The sequence below is a fragment of the Melozone crissalis genome, unplaced genomic scaffold (assembly GCF_028551555.1).
Source record: "Melozone crissalis strain CALT ecotype California unplaced genomic scaffold, PUWL_Pcris_2 ptg000005l_1, whole genome shotgun sequence".
Lineage (NCBI taxonomy): Eukaryota > Metazoa > Chordata > Aves > Passeriformes > Passerellidae > Melozone > Melozone crissalis.
The window spans coordinates 59,247,859-59,271,283 of NW_026535783.1; the positions used below are offsets into that span (position 1 = coordinate 59,247,859).

The 23,425-nt window shown below is 39.4% G+C and overlaps 3 protein-coding genes across 5 annotated transcripts in view; 1 reads left to right on the forward strand and 2 right to left on the reverse strand.

The window, feature by feature from the left end:
• The window catches only part of ITGA2 (integrin subunit alpha 2), a 68,429-nt gene extending 67,067 nt beyond the window's left edge, over positions 1–1,362 (reverse strand). Inside the window, exon 1 of the mRNA XM_054283128.1 lies at positions 1,284–1,362. Coding sequence (XP_054139103.1) covers positions 1,284–1,329 — 46 coding nt within the window. The 5' untranslated portion in view covers positions 1,330–1,362. The remainder of the gene's footprint in view (positions 1–1,283) is intronic.
• Positions 1–23,425, forward strand: part of MOCS2 (molybdenum cofactor synthesis 2) — a 119,845-nt gene that overhangs the window by 80,509 nt on the left and 15,911 nt on the right. The window lies entirely within an intron of this gene.
• ITGA1 (integrin subunit alpha 1) overlaps positions 14,637–23,425 on the reverse strand; it is a 68,699-nt gene continuing 59,910 nt past the window's right edge. The window contains exons 24-30 of one of the 3 annotated variants that reach the window (XM_054283129.1): positions 22,356–22,458; positions 20,534–20,647; positions 18,866–18,970; positions 17,714–17,818; positions 16,975–17,067; positions 15,413–15,529; positions 14,637–14,689 (exon numbers count right to left, since the gene is read on the reverse strand). In XM_054283129.1, coding sequence (XP_054139104.1) covers positions 14,645–14,689; positions 15,413–15,529; positions 16,975–17,067; positions 17,714–17,818; positions 18,866–18,970; positions 20,534–20,647; positions 22,356–22,458 — 682 coding nt within the window. In that variant the 3' untranslated portion in view covers positions 14,637–14,644. Of the gene's footprint in view, positions 14,690–15,412; positions 15,530–16,974; positions 17,068–17,713; positions 17,819–18,865; positions 18,971–20,064; positions 20,193–20,533; positions 20,648–22,355; positions 22,459–23,425 lie in introns of those variants that run through there. The other 2 variants (XR_008483407.1, XR_008483401.1) reach the window with 2 other exon arrangements.

A 23,425-nucleotide genomic window follows, 5' to 3' on the forward strand; every position in this document is an offset into this window, starting at 1 on the left:
AAACCAGTTCACTAGGATTCAAACAACTTGAAAATTATTGTGGGAGGTGGTACAAGAGCACCACCACAGCAGAACTCTAAAAACACTTGATGAAAATTCTCCTGTCCTGAAACTTTTGTTGTTACTCCAACAAGATCAAAAAGGCCTTAGCAAGTATTAACCCAGTAACTGTATGCACTAACATCAAATGTCATGACACATCTGAAATCAAAATTATGACAGCGTTCAGATGTATATATTGAGATAAATCATGGTTAGTGCCTGAACGAAGCAGACCTATCCCTCTTCTGTCACTCAAAATGCCAGGGGAATTCTCCTCTCACAATCAGCCTTATCTTCTGCTTTCAGCACTGCTCTACAACCTTTGCAAGTCTTAAGGCCCCATGAATTACAGTGAATGCTAATGGTCCTAGTTTTCAGTAGCTGTAACTAGGAGAATAAACCATAGATTAGGCAAAAGTACACTGTAGAATGTTTTGTCCACTAGTACTTTTCAGAATTGTTTCTTTAAAAAAAAAATTTTCAGGTTGGTTTTGTTCTATATATCACATCACAGGTTAATATTTTTGTATTTTATTTCATACCCTGCAGCCACACATTCCACTGCAGTGTTCGCTATAGTTACTGAAAGAACAAGTTAGAACAGCTCATCAGTGAAAACTCATTCTCATGCTGCCTCTTTGGTGACTTGCTAATTAAGGGTTTTTGAGAGTATACAGTAATATTAAAACTCTGAAACTGCCTGGGAATTTGCTCATGGCAAGTGAATATGATTGCTTATAGTTCCCAGGAAAATAGATGTAATGGTAATTAAGTTAGCCAAGAGAAGGAGGAGATGGTTCAAGTTTCCCTATCCTCGTCCAAGGAGCAACATCTGCCCAACAGTGTAGTAACAGACCTAGAGGACTCCTGCAAATAGGAGCAGCATTCACAAAGAGAACATCATCTTCGCGCCTAAAAAGGTAGAATCATCATATAATCCTAAATTCACACATCAGCCTGTCCCCGTTGCCTCCGCTCCAGCGCGCACACACACACAGTCCATTCACGGCAAAGTGAAATCCACGCCACTTCAGGAGTTTAACCTGCTTTAAAATCGCCGCCGATGCACGGCGCCCGCCCGCGCCCGCAGCCGCGCACCCTCCGCACGTCTCCGCCCGGCCCGGCGGCGCGGGAGGGGCCGCTCCCGCTCCGCACCTCGCGCCCGCCGCTGGATCTCCCCTCCCTCCTTCCCTCCTTCCTCTCTTGCTTCCCGGAGCGGCGGGACGGACAGACAGACGTACCCAGCACCAGGAGCAGGGGCGGCAGCGCCGCGCCCGCGGAGCCCATGGCCGGCGCGCTGCGGGGTCGGGCTGGGGCCGCTCCGAGCTGGCCGCTTCCCAGGGCGACACTGAGCGCCACCTGCTCCGAGCCGCCCCCAAATACTCTTCCTCCTCCTCCTTCTTTTCCTCCTCCTCCTCCTCCTCCACGCCCCCTGCGATCCACGGCCGCAGAGGGGCCGGAGGCAGCTCCTCCCGTCCCCCGCCCCTCGCTCCGCGCCCGCGGCGCAGCCGGCCGTGCTGTCCCCTGCAGGCTCTGCCGCCGGGTTGCCCCACTCTGCTCCCTCCTGGTTTGACTCCCTGGAGGAGAGATCCCCGCGCTCGGCCCGCCCGGCGCTGCCCAAGGCTGCGTGCCCAAGGGGGGCTCCGGGATCGGGACACCCACCACCCCCGCCCTGGGTACCCCGGGCAACAGCGGTTTGGAGGGCTGGGGATGCCTCTTTTTCTTATTAAAATGCTCATTTGATGACACTGAATCTATATCTTCTTCTTTAAATGAAATTTTTGTGGAATATGCCCGCAGCTATGCAGGAGTGAAACAGGATCCAGAAGCCTTGCCACAGAACTGTCTCTAACTTGGCAATGATGGTGAGGATGTATTGTCTAGGCAAAATAGCTGCCTCTGTTTCCTTAGATGCCAGGCCAATATCCAGGTAGACAAAGAGAATCAAAGCCAGCAAAAATAGGGAGATGAGGATTTTGACTTCCTAAGCAATCAGAAAGTGTTCTTATGCAAGGTGCTGTGAAGCTTTCAATCTACCTAGCCTTGTCAGCACTGTTTGAATACTGTATGTGCAGAGTATTTGAGAAACATGCATTTTCTCCATCCCACAGTTCCAGTAAATACCAAAATTTATGGCACTACCTTTTCATATGGAATGTATTTCATTTTGTACAATGAATTCTGCTGAATAATTTGAACTTCTTGGCATTAACACTGTGTAATGAAAAAGACAGTTGGCCTGGAAAATTGAAATAAAAAAGCTTCCTTCCTTCACCCTCCTTGCCATCTAGGTCATGGCCATGTAGGTGTGATACACTGTAGCTATTATTTAAGGAGCGCATGTATTGTCTCAGCTTATTTGTTTTTAACCTTTGGAAACTGAGCTGTAAATTAAAATTAAGTTTCTCAGCATTTGCCAGCAGGTAGTTTTCAACAGGATTTTTTGGACATGGATTTTATGTGGACATCATGCGGTTAAAGAAATCTCCACCAGGATGTTAAAATCCACTTGATGGAAGTGCAGCAGGGACCTGTCTTTGTACAATTTACATTGGATTCTTTCATTGTATTAACTTTATAGGACACACAGGACTATTACCCAACCTAATGAAAGAGCTTGTTCATGGACTCACTGTGAGCACTTCCCAAGACATTGAACTCCAATGCCCTTTCCAAGGCCCTTGGTCAGTCATCACCAGGGACACCTTTGCAGGTCTCTGGGAGCACTCTGTTTCCCTTGCACAGTGTCACAGGAGACCTGCAGACATCTCAGGCAGCAAAAGTGCAGATAATTGAAGCAGTAACATCAGCTTCAACACCCAGACTGGTCCAGGGACAAGTGAGAAAATTGTGATGGGAAGAGGCAGCCATGGGAGCTTTTTTTCCATCTGCACTGAGTGTATACATGTATGTGCCACTCCAGGACAAGGGAAAGGAAAATCTATACTTCCAGAAGGAATAAGAAGAACATAATTAGTAAATACTGATGAAAGGACAATAAAAAACAACAACAAAAAATCCACATCATAGAGAAAAATGGTTTCTTAATAATGGAATAAACCTAGACTTGCCCTCTGCCCCACCCTAAAATAACCTCCGCAGACTAATGTCTCAGTTTCCTAAGAAACAATGTCTTTGATTCAGTTACATCATTCTAATAATAAATATATCCTTAGGATATGAAACTTTCTTTCTCATCCAGATGCAACGTTGAAGAATAATTTCTCACACACAAAGGCTGTCTCCCTGGGTGCTGCTTCCATGACCAGCATTCTTCAGTGTTTACAAAGAATAGACTGTAGATGAATAAATACTCTGACAATTACTGTATTCTTCAACAATACTCCCTTAAATTAATGCCTTTGTTTTAAATTATTATAAACCATTTGATAATAACCTTCTCATATAATGCTGGACTGTACTTTGCATATTATAGGAAACAAGAGTTTTTCTATTGTGCAATATTTCACCTTTTTTGACTCACTTCAGAAATTTTATACATATATTACACATATTCAGGGAAATTATTATTTACTATTGTTCACCTACACTGATAATCAAATTACTCAGAGAACAGTTTGGTTAGTGCTCCTTATCTCTGCACTATAAAATGGGGTCTGATACACACCCTTTGCTGTACACATGTTTGTTGTTTAATGATGTTTTATAGCGCCTTGTCATGTCTGCTAGTCACTGATCATAGGGACACTTGCCAAAACTGCCATATCTGCCTGACCTTATTTGCAAAGTTTCAGGCTTGGTTCTATGCAAATACAGTGTGCACATTAGAATAAACTATTTTGTTATCAAAGGCCAAACAAACTTTCTTTTTCACGGTAAGGACTGTGTGAAGCAGGTTGCTTGATCACTATGAAAAGATCACTACAGATTTTACATTTTCAAGAAAAAAATAGAAGTTGCAGAGTGAAGATAATGAAGAAATCTTGCTTTTAAAAGTTATTCTGGTGAACACATATTTAATGATCAATTTGACAATTTATGCATGTTATTCTAGCTTTTTAATGTGATGAAAAATGTTCAAATTAATGCCAACCTTCTCAGAGAAATATGCCGGTATCTCCATTTTTTGTCATTTGCAAGGGCTGAGCAGAGAATAAGAGTTTCTGTGGCATTCAAAACTTAGCAGTTATCTGTTAATGTGTTTCGTGGAAGAAATCTTGGAAAAGGGATCAATTTACACACAGAAAGTCAAGATGAATTGCTCCAGGTCATTCTTTGATTTGTCTGGAGATGCTAGAGGAAAGGGCTGCAAATATTAGTTATTGTTTTTAGCAAAAACATCGTGTCTATAACAGAAACGTTACATTAAGGGCTCCACTGAAGGAAAAAGAACAAACTTCTTAAAAAAAGAAAACCCAAATCTATAAAGGAAATGTTAAAATTATACATGGGAGGATGTAGTTTAGACATTAGTAATAGTTCAGTTTTGAAATAAAACTGGAAAAGGTCAAAAATACACTAATGGCATTTTAGGTATCATGTAGGGAATAAGCAGAGGACAAACCAGCACTTTGCTATGCTAATGTGCAAACCACACATTTTTAATGCTTTTTGCACCTTTGGTTCAATCATTTCAAAGTGCTACAGAGGAACTTTCCAGTCTTGGTCTTGCTGTACAGCACCACTCTGGAATTCCTGCTCTGGAACACCAGCATACACTTATCTGTCTCTTGATGTATTGACTGAACTGTGTTCTACCCAGCACAGAATATATATGTATATAAAAAATACATAGTTTTACCAATTCTTTTTTCAGGTAAGAAAAGCTTAAATCTGTCATGGGGAAATAATATGAATGGGATGTAGTGAAGCCAGTGGAGAAGTGTTCCATTCACCTGTGATCTCAAAAGTGAAGTCCTGCAGCACAGCCCACTAACACAAGCTATGTAATTTCAGGGTCTCTGGAGAAGTTGTTGTGCTACTCCAATTACCAAAGCATTTAATCTTGATACAGCTCCAATAACCACATAAACTCTTACAAATAGTGTTTATCTTTAAAATATTTATCAGACAGATTTAGAAGTACTGGATGAAAAGGCAGGAGCCTCTCTTTCCTTAGAATATGCCTTTGTTTGTTTCTGATCATTTTTGTTTTGAAAAGTTCATAATTGTTTGGTTTTTTTCCGAATTAAGATCTATAAATTATTCCTTTTTATTTGCCTGCCATCAAAGTTGCTCAAGAATTTGGTAGATATTTTTTAGCAAACCCGACTCCCTTAATTTCCACTGAATCCCTCTGAAATTTAACTAATTATGTGGGAAATATTTTAGTCTTACTGCATTATTTTGTAATGGATTTGTTTTGCCTCTTTTTTCCTTCTAAGATTGTTTGCAATTTGGATGTGTGAAGCTAATGAAAAGTAATATTGAATATAAAAGAAACTGTTTAGTATATCTGTAACTGCTGAACTGGAACTATTCTTTCCTAGTTATTTGCTACATTTTATAGGATTAGATACAAACCTTGAGTTAAAGATGAAACATCACAAAGGGGGTGGAAAAATGTGGTAATATGATCACGTGTTGTCTAGTAGACTCTAAAAAAGCATTCCCATTATCACAGAATTAATTAAATTGGAAAAGAATTCTGAGATCACCAAGCCTATTCCAATGTCTAATCACCCTTTCTGTGACAAAATACCTCCTGATGTCCAATTTCAACCTCTCCTGGTGCAGCTTGAGCTTATGTCCTCTCATCCTCTCACTGCTTGAATGGCAGAAGAGGTCGACGCCCTTCCAGCCACAGTCTCCTTGCAGGGAGTGATGAGGTCCCCCCTAAGCCTCCTTTTCTCCAGGACAAACACCCCCAGCTCCCTCAGCTGCTCCTCACAGCACTTGTGCCCCAGACCCTGCCCCAGCTCCATTGCCCTTCTCTGGACTCTCTCCAGCCCCTCAGGGCCTTTCCTGCACTGAGGGCCCAGCCCTGGACACAGCACTGGAGGTGTGGCCTCAGCAGGGCCCAGCACAGGGGGACAATCCCTGCCCTGGCCCTGCTGGCCACAGCATTGCTGATCCAGGCCAGGATGCCATTGGCCTTCTTGGCCACCTGGGCACAGCCTGGCTCATGTTCAGCTCCTGTCACCAGCACCCCCAGGTCCTTTCCAGCCACTCTGCCCCAGCCTGTGGCACTGCCTGGGGCTGTTGTGACCCAAGGGCAGGACCTGGCACTGGGCCTTGTTGAACCTCACACCACTGGCCTCAGCCATGACCCAGCCTGCCCAGATCCCTCTGCAGAGCCTTTCCTACCCTCCAGCAGATCAACAATCCCACCCAAACCGGTGTCACCTGCAAACTGAGTGCCCCTAGCCACTTATCAAGGTCATTGATCTCAGCAGTACTGAGAGCTGGGGAAATAGCACTAGTGACCAAATAAAATCTACAGAACATGCACACCTTTGCAGATGGCCTAATGGCACCGTTTCAGTCATGTGCCACCAAACCTCAGAAGGGGCATGTCCTCTCTTAGCACATGGCATCTCTTCCATGACCATCCCACCAGCCCTTCATGCAAAGCACTTTCAGATTTTATTCCAGTTTTTGAGGGCTGGCCTGTTGGTTCCTCCCAGGACAAATTTTCTTTGAAAATTAATAAGATTTTTGCAAGCTGGTAAGGAATACATTATAAAAATATTAATAACAAAAGGAAGATGAAGGAAAAACTTCATTCTTTATTGAACTCAATGGGGGAAATATTGTTTGAAAGATGAGGAAAAGGTTGATGTCCTTAATGCTTTCTTTGCTTCAGTCTTTAACTGTAAGACCAGTAATCATCAGGGCAAGCAGCCCCTCAGCTGCTTGACAGGGATGGGGAGCAGAACACACCCCTGCAATCCAGGAGGAAGTAGTCAGTGACCTGCTGTGCCACTCAGACAATGGGACCAGAAGGGACCCACCCAAGGGTACTGAGGGAACTGTCAGAAGAGTTAGCCAAGACATTCTTCACCACTTACTGTCAGTCCTAGCTACCTGGGGAGGTCCACAGGTGATTGGAGGTTGGCCATTGTGATTCCCATGTACAGGAAGGGCTGGAAGGAAGATATGTGAAACTACAGGTTTGTCAGCCTGACTTTGGTCCCAGGGAAGGCTATGGAATAGATCTTCCTGAGTGCAATCACACAGCATTTACAGGACAGCCTGTAGGGATCAGAGGGATAACACCCAGCCATCACAGGTTTAGGAAAGGCAAAACCTGCCTGATCTTCTTTGATGGCCAGGTGACACACCTGATGGATGAGGGAAAGGCTGTTGATGTTGTCTACCTGGAATTCAGTAGAGCCTTTGACAGTGTCTCCCACAGCATTGCCCTGGAAAAGGGGCTTGGACAGGAGCATCTTTGCTGGGTTAGGAACTGGCTGGATGGGCCCAGAGAGTGGTGGTGAATGGTGCTGCATCCAGCTGGTGGCCAGTTATTTTTGGGCTTCCACAAGTCTCACTGTTAGGCAAGTGCTGTTCAATATGTTTATTATCCTGATCAATATCTTAAAGATTTGAATGAGGAGATTGACTATACCCTTACTAAATCCAGAGTCTATGCCAAGTTGGGCAGAAGTGCTGATCTGCTGGAGGGCAGGAAAGCTCTGCAGAGGGATGTGGGCAGGCTGGATCATGGCTGAGGACAAGGGTGTGAGGTTCAACAAGGCCCAGTGCCAGATCCTGCCCTTGGGTCACGACAGCCCCAGGCAGCTCCACAGGCTGGGGCAGAGTGGCTGGAAAGGACCTGGGGGTGCTGTGACAGCAGCTGAACATGAGCCAGGCTGTGCCCAGGTGGCCAAGAAGGCCAATGGCATCCTGGCCTGGATCAGCAATGCTGTGGCCAGCAGGGCCAGGGCAGGGATTGTCCCCCTGTGCTGGGCCCTGCTGAGGCCACACCTCCAGTGCTGTGTCCAGGGCTGGGCCCTCACTGCAGGAAAGGCCCTGAGGGGCTGGAGAGAGTCCAGAGAAGGGCAATGGAGCTGGGGCAGGGTCTGGGGCACAAGTGCTGTGAGGAGCAGCTGAGGGAGCTGGGGGTGTTTGTCCTGGAGAAAAGGAGGCTCAGGGGGGACCTTATCACTCTCTACAGCTGCCTGAAAGGAGGCTGTGGCCAGGTGGGTGTCCATCTCTTTTCCCAGGAAACCAGTGAGAGGATAAGAGGATGTAAGTTCAAGCTTCTCCAGAGGAGACTTAGATTAGAAATCAGGGACAATTTTTTCACAGAATGGGTGGTTAAGCATTGCAGTGGGCTACCCAGGTGATAGTAGAATCACTATCCCTGGTGGTGCTCAAGAAATGACTGGACATGGCAATTTGTGCCGTGGCTTGCTTGATACTGTATTGTCAAAGGGTGAACTTGATGATTTGGAGGGCTTTTCCAAACTTAACAATTCTATGATTGTTAACTATGTTGTAGCAGAATGTTATGAAGCATATGTTTTTCTCTAATATTTGTTGGCTGGGTTCTATAGGCAATTTTCCAAACACTGGGAATTCATGACACATGGGAGCCAGGACACTGAGTTAACTTTGGTACTTGCTCCAAATTAACAGCAAAAAGCAATTCAGTAGTTTCTGAGATTCCTAAGATTTTCAAAACCTTCCTCACCAGAGCTCTTTTTTTTTTTTTTTTTTTTTTTTTTTTTTTTTTTTTTTTTTTTTTTCTGACTAACAGGGTCATTGGAAGTTTTACCTGAACCCTAAAGGTTTTGAGATGCCACAGCATCTATTCTGGCACAGTGAAAAATGGCTGAGGTTGGAGTAATAGGCTTCTGTCACTGGGATTTTATGAGCTGACATCTATAAAGTGAGCTATTAGTGGCTATTAGTTTGGACCATTAGAAAAGAAAAATGACAAAGATTTCTTGGTCTGTTCTCCAAAATGATAGAAAGTAATTTACATTTCTCAGACTATGTCTACTGTCACAGAATTGCTGTACTTTGAACACTCTTCAGGGAAAACTGAGGATATCCTCTGTTTTTCATCTTAATGATTCTGATCGAGTGAAAATATGTTGTAATGGAAAATAATGTGAAGAAACTTTCACTAGAGAAAGAGATTCTATTCCTTTATCCCAGGAAGAATAACAATACCCGGAACATGAATAAATCTTAAGGACCATAGGTAATACTGAACTAGATAGGCGAAGCTTTGCAATAAGTATTAACTTCCAATATCAAATCAAACTGAACCATAACCAAGAAGTGTGATTTCACTACCACTGAAAAGTGAAAGAGTGGATGAAGGGGATGGACAGTTTGCCAAGACAGCTGGCTTGCTGGATCTGTAAGTCAATCTACTTTGAATACTTCTGCTCCCTATCTCATGTCTTTGAAAATCCCCAGGAGATGCAACATTCAGTGAGCCCTTGAGGAATGTCTGTCCTTTCTGAGAATGCTCAGAAACTGAGAAAAGAAGAAGGGCAGAAGGGTAAGAGCAAGCAGGGAAAAGCAGTAAGTAGCTCTATTACACCATTGTGCTAGAGTCAGAATCAAAATCTGCCTTTTAAGGTCTTTCACTCAATTTTTTTTAAACTGAATGAACAAATATCTCTGAAGTGTCAGCCCTCAGTCTTTCTAACTAAAGCATGATTTCACAGATGATAGCTCATTTTATCTCCCACTTTTTAAAGCAGAATCCAATTGTGCTGTCTAAATTGTGGTATCAGCCATTTGTTACTAAAACTTCATCAGCACTTTAATCTGTACGACTCTCTATTGTTACAGGGCTCAAACCACACCCACTGCATGAAATTATATTATCTCTGAACTGTGAAGTGCTAAGTCCTGCTTCTGATAAACACAATGAATTATAATCCAATTCTGTGAAAATCACACATCTCATTACAGTTCTTGTTGTGAGGAAATGATTCTGGTTATTCATTAATTCCACTGAAAAGTAATTTAGACCAACCAACCAACCAAAACTAGAAATGGATCCCCCCCCCCCCCCCTTGATTTTCATTGAAATGCTCCCATTGGGCAAGGTCCAGCAAACTCTTAATGATCAGATACATACAGAGTAGTTAATTTGGTAAGCACTCCCCCATGACTAGACAGGATGTTGCTGTTAGAGAACTGTGATTCAGCATCAAAGCAGTCTTCGATGAGAGAACAGTTATTACATATTTTGTAATGTTTTCTAAAAGTTAATGGTGATATAAAATGTATAATCTTTGTCTTCTAGGAAGTTTTGATACAAACATTTACTAGGTCTGAGGACATTAATGAGAATCATGTATAATTATGCAAGACCATAAACTATTTGGGTTACAGGAATAAATTGTAAGAGGAATCTCTGGACAGGAAGAATGGTTAGATGAACAAATGAATGTGTCTTTCAACTTTTATTTAGTGTCATGGAAACAACTCTATGCCAGGAAGTCATATGATCTTCTAAAAAGCTTTCAAACATGGATATAAGCACAAAGTCCATGAAACTAATGACAATGTATTTCTGACAGCTTGACCGCATCAAGCTTTCCTGGATGTTATGCTGTGCAAGAGTGCTTGTTTCTACAATGCCTTTCTATTGACAGGCAGATGAATCTGTTTTTAGGTGCTGAGATGAGTTAATAGTATTCTTATATCAATAACAAGTAAACAAACTACACAGGAGACTTGTTAAACTCTTAATTTCTTTTTTAATCAATAAAGCACATGGAATACTTATACAGGAAAAAGAAATGCTGTGCAGAATGTTGTGGTTTTCTTAAAAAGTATGTAAATCCCCGTTTATTCCTGTTAAGTGGTATAGTTAAGAGCAGTAGATTCTGATTATCTTATCTGCCTCTATTTTTGAATGGGTCATCATCTATACAACAGGCAATTGAAGAAATTAACCAATTAGGTTATGCAGAATTCATTAGATGAATATGACCCTAACTCCAGCCTTTTGATGTCAGGTGAGATGAAAACCCTTGGATTCAGTTTAGGGTGGATTCCCCTGACTCAAGCTCTGAAGAAGAGGAACACAATACTCAAAATGATTCAGCACAGGATATGTACTAAAGGGCTCAGGTAAGGGGTCAGGGTATGTGGGTTGTGTCTGTAGTAATGGCTCACAGTAATGACTTAAAGTGAAACCAGACAAGCAAAGGAACTGCCCACAGAGCACAAACAGCTGCTCAAGATTGCTCCAATGGAGATGCTGTTTCCTAAGACTTCTAAAATCATGTATGGGATCAGCAACCTCTAGAACAACCTGATATTGAGGCAGGAGAGTGCAGAGAATCCCAGCCCTATAGAAAAGTAACATGTCCATTTCCATTAAGTTACCTACTTCAGTGCTGAAGTTAGGAACTGAGCTGGGTGGGCCAGAATCCTTTAGTTGCCTAATTTCTATTTACACACCCAATTTATTATTAATTTTTACAGAAATTTGCTTCAATAAAAAATATTTATCTTCATAGTTATTATAATCACATTACAACCCTCTTGTGTCTATTTTTAGGAATAAAACTGGTTACATGCTGTAAAATTAGGTTTGGGTACCTTTAGTGCCTGCCAAATTTAAGTGAGATGTTCCTGATGCTTGCAATATTGCTTTCAGTAGGTTTTTCTGTTGTATATCATGAAAAGCAGTAAAATACTGCTCTTCCAGTGCTGTGTGGAAAGGCTAGTATGGATAAAATAACAGGTTTACTAATGGCTAAGAATCGTGTAAGAATAATGTGCTATAGTGCTATCCCCTTGACATACTTGTATGTATGTATGTATACTTATCTTTTAAATAGATATTATAATTGAAAACATGATAATAGGACAAATGTGCAAAAAAGAGAAAGCATCATGAAAGAGAAAAGCAGTGTGGTTATACAAAGCTTATTACTGTTTTTACAGTGCAAAGAAAGTCTAAAATGAAACACTGATCTTAAACATACTCTACATTGATAAATACTATTGATTTATTTTTGCATAGTCTTCATCTAGGGAAATAGACTGTTCTTGACATGTATATTTCAGTTAGGCTGATGCTTTAAAATAAGATATGAAATGTCACGGGAAAAATGAAAAGCTCTGGTTAACAGCTTATCATAACTAAATAGTGAAAGACTTAAAAGTACGCTGCCTAAGAATTACGTGTGTCTTACACAACTTGTGAGTAATTTCATGAAGCCAGGAAAAATGACCTCATTGTTAACAAATGGAATGAATAATAATAAATACAAGTATTTCCTCATCTACCATAGATTTCCTACGTGTGCATAGGTGAGTCACAATTCCTTCAAAATTGTGTTCCTTTACAAACTTATTAGAGCTTAACAACACTGCTATGCCTTTTCAGAGATTCTGTGAAAAAAAAAAATTACAATGCCAACGTGTTCAAATGCTATGACGACAGGTGCTATTTAATTCTTTCAAAAAATGGGCAAAATAATACATTTTCCTAAAGTAAAACCTACATCTTACATGGAACTGAAATCACTGCTATATTAATTTATCTTCACAGTTCAACAAATAGATTTTTGGTTTCTTTCACAATGAAAGAAGCAGGGTTTCTATCCACAATTCCCCTATGCCACTTTTTTGCTTCCATTCATGTGTTCTGTGCTCAGAGCCCTTTCAGGCAGGGGGCTCTTCCAGCTGTCCAGATGAGCACAGCAGCCACGTCCCACTGCCTCAGCAGATCTCCCAGGCTCTGCAAAGCACAACCACCCACAGTGTTCCCACGGAGGGCTCTGCCCTCTCCTCTGACTCATTCTGCTACCTTCAGCAGACTGCTGCTCTGAAATAACCACCTTTCCCACAGACTCATGAGAAACTGCCAGCACTTTCAAACTCAATCCCACTTGTTGTGTTCACATAAACTAGCCTTTCCCAATAACCACTTTCTCTAACTTAGGAACTAAATAAAAGGTTCTGAAAAGGGACAACACCTTTCAAGCAATGAAACACCTTCTGGCACACTTTGAGAGTTTTACTTGTCAGCATGTCCACCCCAATCTATATTCTCTTCTTGAAAAATAAGTGTTTGTAAAATTTTTTACTCTTTTTTAAGCTATTACTATAAAGACAGTGATAAGCAAAAACCTTTTGGAAAACTGCTTCTTTTTTTTTTTTTTTTTTTTTTTTTTCCCCTCAGTGCTATTTGTCCCAAGAGGAGGAACAAATTTTCCTGGCTTCCTTAGCAAGGCAAAGCTTTTCTGCCAACAAATATGTCTTACAGAACTTAGAACACCTCCTCAGCATTTTCTGATCTACTGACAATCAATACTGAGTCATGCTGAGGCAGCATTACAGTTTGCCAGCATGCATCCTTTTTCTCCTGTTAATTTCATGTGGCTCCAAGAAACACAGGAAGCGCTCAAGGTCATGGCACAGCCATGAGCCTCAAGGAGAGATCCTCAAGGGAGGAAGACAAGTGCATGAAAGAAAGGAAGAAACTGAATGATCTAAATAGAAAGAAAAAAAAATTCCCAAAGAAACCTTTTGCTATCTACATTTCAGTGTATTCTCATATAAACTTTTAATCTTTGACACAAAATAAACATCATTTTTAAGTGCTTATTTAGTATGCAAATTCTTCGTCACTTCTTAAATTCCTAAGTAGTAAAGATGAGCTGTGACTTATAATACTAGAAGAAGCTTGCCAGTGCTGAATTTCCTATCTGTGCTCTTTTGATAATTTTAATTTTGTACACTTTAAATTCATTGGATTAAATAGCTACACAAGAAATTTACAGTGACAGTTTATGAAGCACCCTGCTGGCTACTCCAAGATATACAGCAAGAGTCAAACTTTCAGGATGCCTCTAAACATTTTCTGCATAAATATGGACATTTCAATTTGCAGATAAAATTATGCCCCTGCTTATTTGAGTACAGTGTGCAATCAGATGGGCTTGAATGATTTGCATGTTTTTAGGCCTGCCAAAAATATATTTCAAGTTTAAACAGTTATGTGGTTTGATGGATCAACCCTTTATGGTCCTTGACCATAAAAGTCTCTTTCTTGGAGTATCCTTCATTCAGCTGGATGTGCTAAAATGAGCAGAAAGAGAAATCCATGGTATTTCATTAATTTTCACCCAATATTTTGGAGATGTTTCTGTCTTCTGAGTTGCCATTGCATCAGCTATCACAGAGGATTTGGTGCATTGTCAAAGTTTACATGTTCTGCCTTGTGAATTGAGAATCTGCTTCCACAGAACCGACATTAGGAGAGAATTTTGAAAAGTATGCATTTTCCTTTTGAAGATCATAAGGTGATAAAAAAGACTGGGATTGCTACATATGAGCTGACCTGTTGTGTAATTTGGAATAAAAATGATTCAACATACATAGGTATATAAAAATATGATTACAAACTTTCCGTATTCAAAAAATGTTAGAATCTTTCAACTCAGTTATTCTCCAAAAATGAACAATGCTTAAAGGTATATTCTTGAAGATCAAAAAATGCTGCAAGGCTGTTAATTCTTTTTTTGCATAATTTCTTTGCATGTGTTCTTGATTTTCTTCTTGTTTTTCTGCTTCTTGGTTTTTTTATCATGCACCAGCATTTGGAAAGCATTGTAACCACCGCATATAAGTTCATAATTTTACAGTAATATTTTGGAGGCAGACCTGAGCAAAATTTTCTCTGTTTTTTTTTTATTTTCTTTTTTTTTTATTTCTCCATTTTCTTCTTTAATGGCCTTTTGAAAAATCCAGCCTGCAAAAAGGAAAAAAAGTTACTAAGAATTGCTCAAACCATATAAACCATATGGGCTACATTCATGTGTTGGTTCTTATTACTATTTTAATACTTGCCCTGCTATACAAAGTTAATGAATCACGTCACTGTTTTTCCTGGAATAGAAAAACTAAGTACCGTTAATATATAGTAGAGTGCTGAATCATTGCTTTGCTCACATATTGTCAAGGATTAAAGTGCTTAATAGTAATCAGTTGAATAAATAATATTTTATTTTATAATGTAAACATTTTCAAGAGAATATGCATGTAGAAATTTTTAAGCTGTAACCTTCTAACTTAATTTTGAGCAAAATATTTAGCCTGGAGAAGAGTGCCCACTTGTGGCAAGACTTACACCACGGGGCCTAGCATCTCTTGCACAACAGAAAAAAACCTAGCTGGCGGAGGTCACAGCCAAAGCTGATAGAAAAATTCCTTAAGAAACCCTTACTCATACTAAAATATATTCTTTTTTTTCTTTCCCTAACATAATGGCAATATAAGTTTGAATCAGGAAGCACCACTCACTCCACATTAGAAAAAGACAGTGTTATTTTGTAATTTTTTCAAGATTTCACATTACTACTTTATCTACAACTAGATAAAATTATTGTCTGTGAGGTTCTAGTTATGAGAAAGAAATGATGGAGAATTTGAGCATGTTTTTTCAGGCTCCTGAAGACAAGGAGGTGCAGCTTACCTTCCACAGAGCAAATATAAGCAATGCAAGAATCAAGAGTCCAGCGAAGATACTCAGGAGGATAACCCATAAGGGGACTGTACCTGGTGGGTGTTCTTTGGAAATCTTGATCATGGTCTGCAAAGTGTTGAGAACATAAGCAATAAATAATGTGTCCTTCCAAAATATCAAAACAGCAGCAGCGATTAATCCATTTGCAGTGATTTCCCAGGGTACCACTTCATTTTACCAACAGGAATTAGTAGGAGGGAATTAAGAAAATAATCTCCAGCTTGAAAGGCTGGAGATTATTTACACAATACTTTGCACTTTTATAAGTGCACTCATTTATGAGAGTGGCACTGCTACAAGTCAATGATCATTGTGCTAAAGGACACAGGACTGAAATAATGAGCAGTGGAAGAATAAGCAAAGGAGTTTCTTCAGTACCCTCTTCCTCACTCAGTGCCAGCCTCCCCGAAAGATGGAGGTAAGCCTAAGTGTAAAAGTCTGTGTAGAAACTAACTTGATTTTAAACATGGCATATCTGGTGTAAACCCAACAGAAACAAGTAATCACTTTTTAATAAATGTGACCATGCAGGAGTTTGAATTGGCTAAAGAATTTATTAGAGACCAACTTTGTAGTTAAAAAGAACATTGAAGAACTGAACACTAAGCATGAAATTATGTCCCTGAAAAAGTTAAATCTGAAATTTCTTGTCTCTCATTATCTGCAAGCCTCTCAGCTGTGTTTTTACTCCTGGACTGAATTTTTATCTGTCACTTACAAGAAATTTCTAGATACAAAACCAGCTAACAATGGACCACTGATTTTTGCATTTTCAAGAATATTTTGTGCAAGATGTATTTCACATTGAATATTACTTTTCTAAATGTTGGAATATTAACAATAAAAACTCAGATTTCTGCTTAAAAAATGGACACTGTAGTAAATAAGCTCCTCCATGTAAAAGTTATCATAAAAGACCATTGTTTAAACACTATAAATGTTTGAAATTGAGAGTAGTTAAAGGATGAATAATACCTCTAACAAAATTTTACACATTTCTCTTTACATCTGAAGCCACTATTATCATGTTATATATTTTCTTATCTACAAAAACCATAACAAAGTTCTGAAAAACAAAAGATCCTGTTTCAAATCTATATCCTGGGTTACAAAGTAGAAGGAAAGAATAAATAAGGAAATAGTAAAGAAAATACCAAGTATGATCAGTTTGAATTGACTCAGAAAAATTTTCAAACACTATTGATTCCTGAAAAGAATTTTAATTATATTTTTAATTTACATAGCTGCAGGAAGTATTTATATTATAGCAAGCAGAAAAAAATTCAGATAGTACTTATCCTTGCCTAACTACATTGGAGGGTACTGGGCTTTTGGTATTATTTTCTGACTAATTCTCACATTTCTACTGCAATACAAAATCACTTCTGCTTAGAGTAGGATAATGCATTACTGAAAGTAACGATCAGTTCATTAGTAATGGATGAAAATGAATGATTCCATAGCACAAAAAGTTCTATGAAGAACAAATACATCAATGATCCCATTCTTACCTCCAGTTTTTGATGGTCATTTCTCAAAATCAGTGATGAGTTCTCACTCCTAAGTAATGCTTTCACAACAAGGGTTAAGCTGTGAATACTGGCCTGAAAGAAGAGAGTAGTTGCTATGGTTTACAGTTAGGTATTTTTAGTAGAAAGCTTTGTAGCAGTGAGAGGAGTGAAGGAAAAACCTAATGCTTTGGGGGATGCTGAAAAACATAAAAGTCAGTGAAACTGCTCATGTATGTCACCTCCAGCACACATTATTGCTTGAAAGACAGCAATATTACTTTTAAAGGGTAGATAGCAGAGATTTCAAAAGAATATTAATTAATTCTGGAATACTAATGACTCTCTCCTGTTTTTTTTAAACCAAAAATATTCTTTCTAGAGTTGAGAAATCTTCATAGAGTAAGGCTTACTTAAAAAATATGTGCTCCTTCTTCTATCTGCTGGATTAGATGTGGATGCATAAGTAGCAATTAGAAAAGGACCATCAATACAGAATAAGTAAGGGGTGCCCTCTCACCATGATTCTAAACTCATGGTAAATTATAAGTACTTACTTTAGGGGTAAGAAAGTGCATGAGACCCAGTTTTAAGGAAATTTTAAAATAGCAAAAGAAACTACTTCAAATACTAGAGGAGACATTTAAGAAATTGAAAGACACAATTTTAATAGACATTAGAAATATTGGCTTAAGTTTCTCAAACCCAAAAAGTTTTCTGAATACAAACAGGATTTACTTACTTTTATGATGGTAGGTTTCCATACTCTCAAAGAAACATTCACTTGATATATGTCAGATGGGACCAGGGCACAATTAATAGAGGCACAGCTGTATGTATCACAGTCCTATTTAAAAGGGACCACCATGAGGAAATAGGAAGAGACTTTTCACATCATTAAAATGAAGCCGTGTAAACTACTATATATACAGACCACTTGCTTTGACACTAATAATAAACTGGTATTAATTACTGTAGCTTTTTTTGTAAAAATGACACTGCAATATATAAAAAAGGTTGAGATATTTGTGCTGCCCTAGAATAGACTCAGTTTTTGTAGGATGGCAAGCCCTGAGGAATTTCTGTTGCTGCAGCTATGGAGCAAAAGTCATCACAGAACTCCTAAGGGAGGCACAGCTTGTAAAAGCAAGTGTTTTTCTACCAACACAGTTATGGCTCTTCTGAAGTGTTTTTCTAATCTTGGGACACCTGAATCTCTCAAGCAGGGAAATATGTGTGTGTGAAAATTTGAGTAGCTTTACTTCCTAGCTGTAAGTATAGCAGGATTATGTTGTAAAAAGTTGGAAACCGTCACTTAGCCTAGACTTTTTTCACCTCTGTGAAGGACAATGATAAGCATGGCAAGATACTCTTCTCATGGTTTCATTGGCACCAGAAACTCCACTTTGCATGTCTGTGCTGAGGACACCTTCCCCCTGACCTGCTAACATAACTACAGCATCAAAATCCCTTTGTAGCTCTTTCAGCTAAATGTGAAGGGCTAGTCCTTTCCAAATGAAATCATCAATTACAGTTGCATGGAAAATCTGCCAGGTCTACTGGATGTCTAAAGAAGCTGAAAGGGACATAAGAAGCATTTAAAATATTTCTATTTATTAATTACAATGGAAAAATAGACAGTAATGATTTACTAAGCTGTCAAATGTGCTACTGCTATTTACATATTTTTTAAATTAAACCACAAATTATCTAAATTTAGTTCCACATTGAGTTTTACTCTAGTTGACATAGAAAAGATTTTCTAAGTTATTAAAACAAAGTCAGTTTCCAAATGATACAGTTTCAGAGCAGTTTTTATACATCTTTTTCAGAAGTACTCAGCTCCAAGATCTGGATTCATGTCTGCAGTGAATGTATATATGAATAGACTTACCATAATTGTATCCCTTGTAGGTTCCTTTATTTTTGACAGCACAAATGGTTTCCCAGTGCCAATCTTTAAGGGATCTACAGGGTAACTACTTTGGCAGATGGCATTCTGTAAGCAGAAATACAAACAATATTCCTATTGTCTGGATATGCAATCTATTACAAAAAAATTATCTGAAAGCAAGTCAACATTGATAATATTTAATAATATTTATAATGTTTAGTAGCCACTAAAATAAAATAGCATATTGCAAGAGTGCAGAATAGGAAATTCAGATGTCTATGTATTGAAGTATTATTATTCAAACAGCACATGAAATATTTATGAGATAATTTAACCTAAACTCTATGCAGCTACTTAAACATCTGTACAAGCAAACAAGAGCTTCATTATGTGAACCAGCAAGAGTTGGCTATTAAATGAGCTAAACAGCTTTTGCATGGGAAACCACAGAGGTTCTGCCCTAGCAAGCAGACAGGCAGGTTAAGTGCAGGATGCAGAATCCTCACTGGCAATATCCAGGGAGGGGGAGTGGATGCTGGAGCACTGAGGGATCTCTGCGACTGCTTCACAGGTAGCTAGGAAAGCCTTTGGTGTCTTCAGTGTGGGGGAATTGATTTTTTTCAGTCAGGTCGTTGACTTTCACACTGCTAGCATGAAAAGAATACAAATCCTCTGTAATGCACTTTGTCACTCTACTATCACTAGGTGTAGCTAGCAGGACATGAAATTTGTGTCTTAGAAAAAGCAAGATTTACTGAGTTTATGTGCAAATGTGTCAAATGGGGTGATTGACTAGGAATGACAATAATGGGGAAAGGAAATCAAGAACAGACAGAACTTCATTTGTATTCCAAATATGGGAGTTTTTTGCTCATTTGATATTTGTTTTGTTTTAAAGTGACTCTCATTCATATATTTTGGTTTATTTTTCAGTTGGGCAACACCGGAAAACTAAGTGAAATTATTAGCAGGGAGGTTCATGCCTATATGTCTCTGGGTGAAAGAAAAAAGAAAAGGTTTAGGTCACTGCTTAGTGAAAGCTGGGTTTTTCAGCCATGTAGTTCTCTAGCTATAAAATCTACAGCTCTAGCATAATGGAATTTGTTGGAATTGTGATCTCTGCCAGTTGCACTGGAGAACTGAAATGGAAAAACTCAAATGAGGGCCGCAGTGAAGAGCATTTGAAACATATGACCTACCATCCCCTTCAAGAAGTCTCAGTGCCCCAGAGAAGGAAGAAGCCAGAGGATGGCTAGTGCTGGAGAGCAGACATGCATGAAAGTTAATTTCAGTTCCCGAAAGAAGAGAAGTGTCAGGAGGTTGGGCTCTAGATGGACACAGCAGGATTCGAGCATTTGCAATAAGCACTTCCAACAGCGAAGAGAATATGAGGCTCACATCTGAGTCTGGACATCTCAGCACTTGCAATATAACAAACTAGGCTTGTAACAGTGCAGCTATTGTTCAACACCATTTTAAATCTGCTTGTTTCCTTTTATGAACATTTGTCCCTCTGTCTTATGCACCTCTGCACATACTTTTAAAAAAACCAGTATCTTGTTATTTAGACTAAAAGCAATGCGTAATCCCAAATGCCTGCAATTTGCAGTTCCTTAAACATAAATTTCAAATTTAAATTTATCATAAAAATAGAAATTCCTATCTTACCTGAGAATGTGACAATGCAGTAAGGTAGAGAAGAGTGTTTTTGGCAGCTGTTACATTGGGAAATAAGATCTGCAGTGTGAGGTTTGGCATTGGAAAGTGTTCACCTTTTTCAATCTACAAAAAAAGAAAAATGTTTTGACTAGTACTTTCCTCATTTTGCTGGAATTTGCTTGTGAGTTTTTTTCCTTTCCCGTGTTTTTATTTTCTTCGGTTCATTTTTACATTTCCACAGTTGGTTATGCAAAAAGTGCTTTATAGGGGAGAGAAGCCATTGTATCAGTGGTGGCTCCTGCTGGTTCCTCCTCAGGTGCGCTTAGGTAATTGCTCTTGTGCTCACCTGTTCCTCTCTCCTGTTCTCTCTGAGAGGACACATCTGTAAGCAGCAGCTCTTTCTGGAAAGACCTGCTATGGTGGAGGATTGGGTAACCACCTAGGTGGAATTGCTGGCAGGGGAATTGGTGATATCATCTCTGAAGTGGACAAACTTAATAAATGCTCAAGAACCTTTTAAACTTTTGCCGTCCTGGCTACTTATTTGTGATTAGCTGCTTGCAAAGAGGAGTTTTACTTTACAAGATCAAAAATGGTATGCTCTGCAATCCAGCAGCTTTTTGACTCAGAAAACATAGATTGGCAAATTAGATGAATAATGCCTTAGACGTCCACAATAGACAAAGAGAAAAGGTACTGGGAAAAAACACTGTAGTGGCTTAAAAGAAAAGGAAAAAAACCCCTTTGTCATTGCTATTTAGTGAGAACAAGAATTTTATCATATCCCATTTTTTACAGATGGAAGTTGATTTAGAGACTTCTATGCTTCTATATGGGACCCTTGATCAGTTTTGGATTTGACAGTGGGAAACAGGATGCTCTCAAGATAACACAATTCAGTTTTGCTGCAACTTTAGGTTGGACTTTTTGTCACAGAATCATAGCATTGTGGACTGGTTTAGGTTGGAAGAGACCTTAAAGATCATCTGAAGTTCCAAGCCCCTGCCATGGGTAGGGATACCTTCCTTCCACTAGAAGATGTTGCTCAAATATGGCCTTGAACACTTCTAGGGATGGGGCATCCACAACTTCTCCAGTGCCTCACCCCATAATATCCAATCTAAACTTATCTCGCATTTAGTTAAAAGCCATTCCCTGTTGTCTTATAATTACCTGTCCTTGTCAAAACAAATTCTCCTGCTCTCTTGAAGCCTCCCGTTAGGTATTGGAAGGCCCCAGTGAAGTCTCCACAGAGGCTTCTCTTCTACAAGTTGAATATCCCTGACTGTTCCAGACTGTCCTCACAGAAGTGGTGCTCCAACCCTGTGATCATCTTTAAGGGCCTCCTCTGGACCCACTTCAGAAGGTCCATGTCCTTACTTTGGACATAGATGAGCTGGATGTAGTAGTCCATCAGGGATCTCACAAGAGTGGAGTCCATTGGATATCTTTCGCATGTGATTTTACTTTGCAGTATCCATTCAAGCAGGAAGACTGCATTCTTGGAGCATGGCATTTACCTATTATAAACCTGACAGGATTTTGGAAATGGCTGCTCTAACTTGCAGCAGGGGTAGTCCAAGTTCTCATTTACCCGGGCATGGTCTCTTTTTCCAGCTGAGGATATAGGGTCTAAAACCCACCAGAACTACCCTGCAGGAGACAGATCATCCGAGACCTTCTAACTCACTGTGTTCCAAAGGAAGGAAGGGAAAAAAGGGTTTTAAGCACAAAATATGCATGTAGAGGGTTTAATGTGTTGTATACCTGCTATTTAAATGGAAAAAAAATAAGACAGTACCTATGTCATACATTTTTAATTGTTTCTTACCCTATAATGTAGAGTAACTTCATCCCCGATCTGCTCTGTTGTGTTAATAGCAGTAGGGACAGTATCATTTGCTGCAATTATAACATGGTGCTCTTTGAAAACACTGTGGGTTAAAAAAACACACAAAAAAGTAAGCACACAAACTTCATAAAAACCCCTAGGAGTCAATAATATAGGTTTTTTTATTATTTCATGAATTTTAGGACTGGTATTGCAATTTAGAGTGCGCTGCTGCATCCACTGAAATTCAACTGCTCTGCTCCCTGAATAGGCCCCACTTTTTACCATGTACATTTAGAATGCTTTGTTCAGATTTAACTACTAAAAAAGAAAATACTGTTCCCAAAATTAATACATTAGGGTCTGCTTTTGCTGTCCTTATTCCAGGTTACAGTCCCTTATCCTGGGCATTGACATGTGAAACAGGCAGGATCCTGCAAAAGACAGAATCAAGCAAAACCAGAACAAAGCCAGCATATTCTAAATTCAGCCTTATTCCCTATAGGACAAACAAAGTCTGAAAATACATGCAAAATAAATTTGGCTTAATTATTTGCATCTGCACACCACAAAATGTTGTTACCCAATAATATACAGAATGCTTTTCATGGATGGAATCTAACTGAATTCTGTCTGTTTCTGAAAACAAAAGATCTGCATTATAGTACAAGACCTGCATTAAAGTATACATCTGAACTTAGAAAAACCAAACACCCAAGAATCTAAAATGAAGGCTAATTTTTGAAGATGGAAATCAAACACCACATCATGCAATACTATAGTGACACAAATCCATGCCCATCAGGAAGCTGGAAGTATTTGCTTTCTTATGTCATGCTTTCTTATGCTTCCTTCATTCCTGAAATGCTTTTGAATGAATATAACAAAATACAGGAACCAAGCAAAACCTGCTGTTGTACTTGCAAACTGCGGATCAAATTTAAATGGATAAAATGGAATTTCATCAAGTTAGGGACAGTAACTGCTCCACTAATTCACGACTTATCTTTTCAGAGAAGCCTGCACTTCCGCTTTATGAGCTTTGAAGCTGTGCCTGTAGATACTGGGCA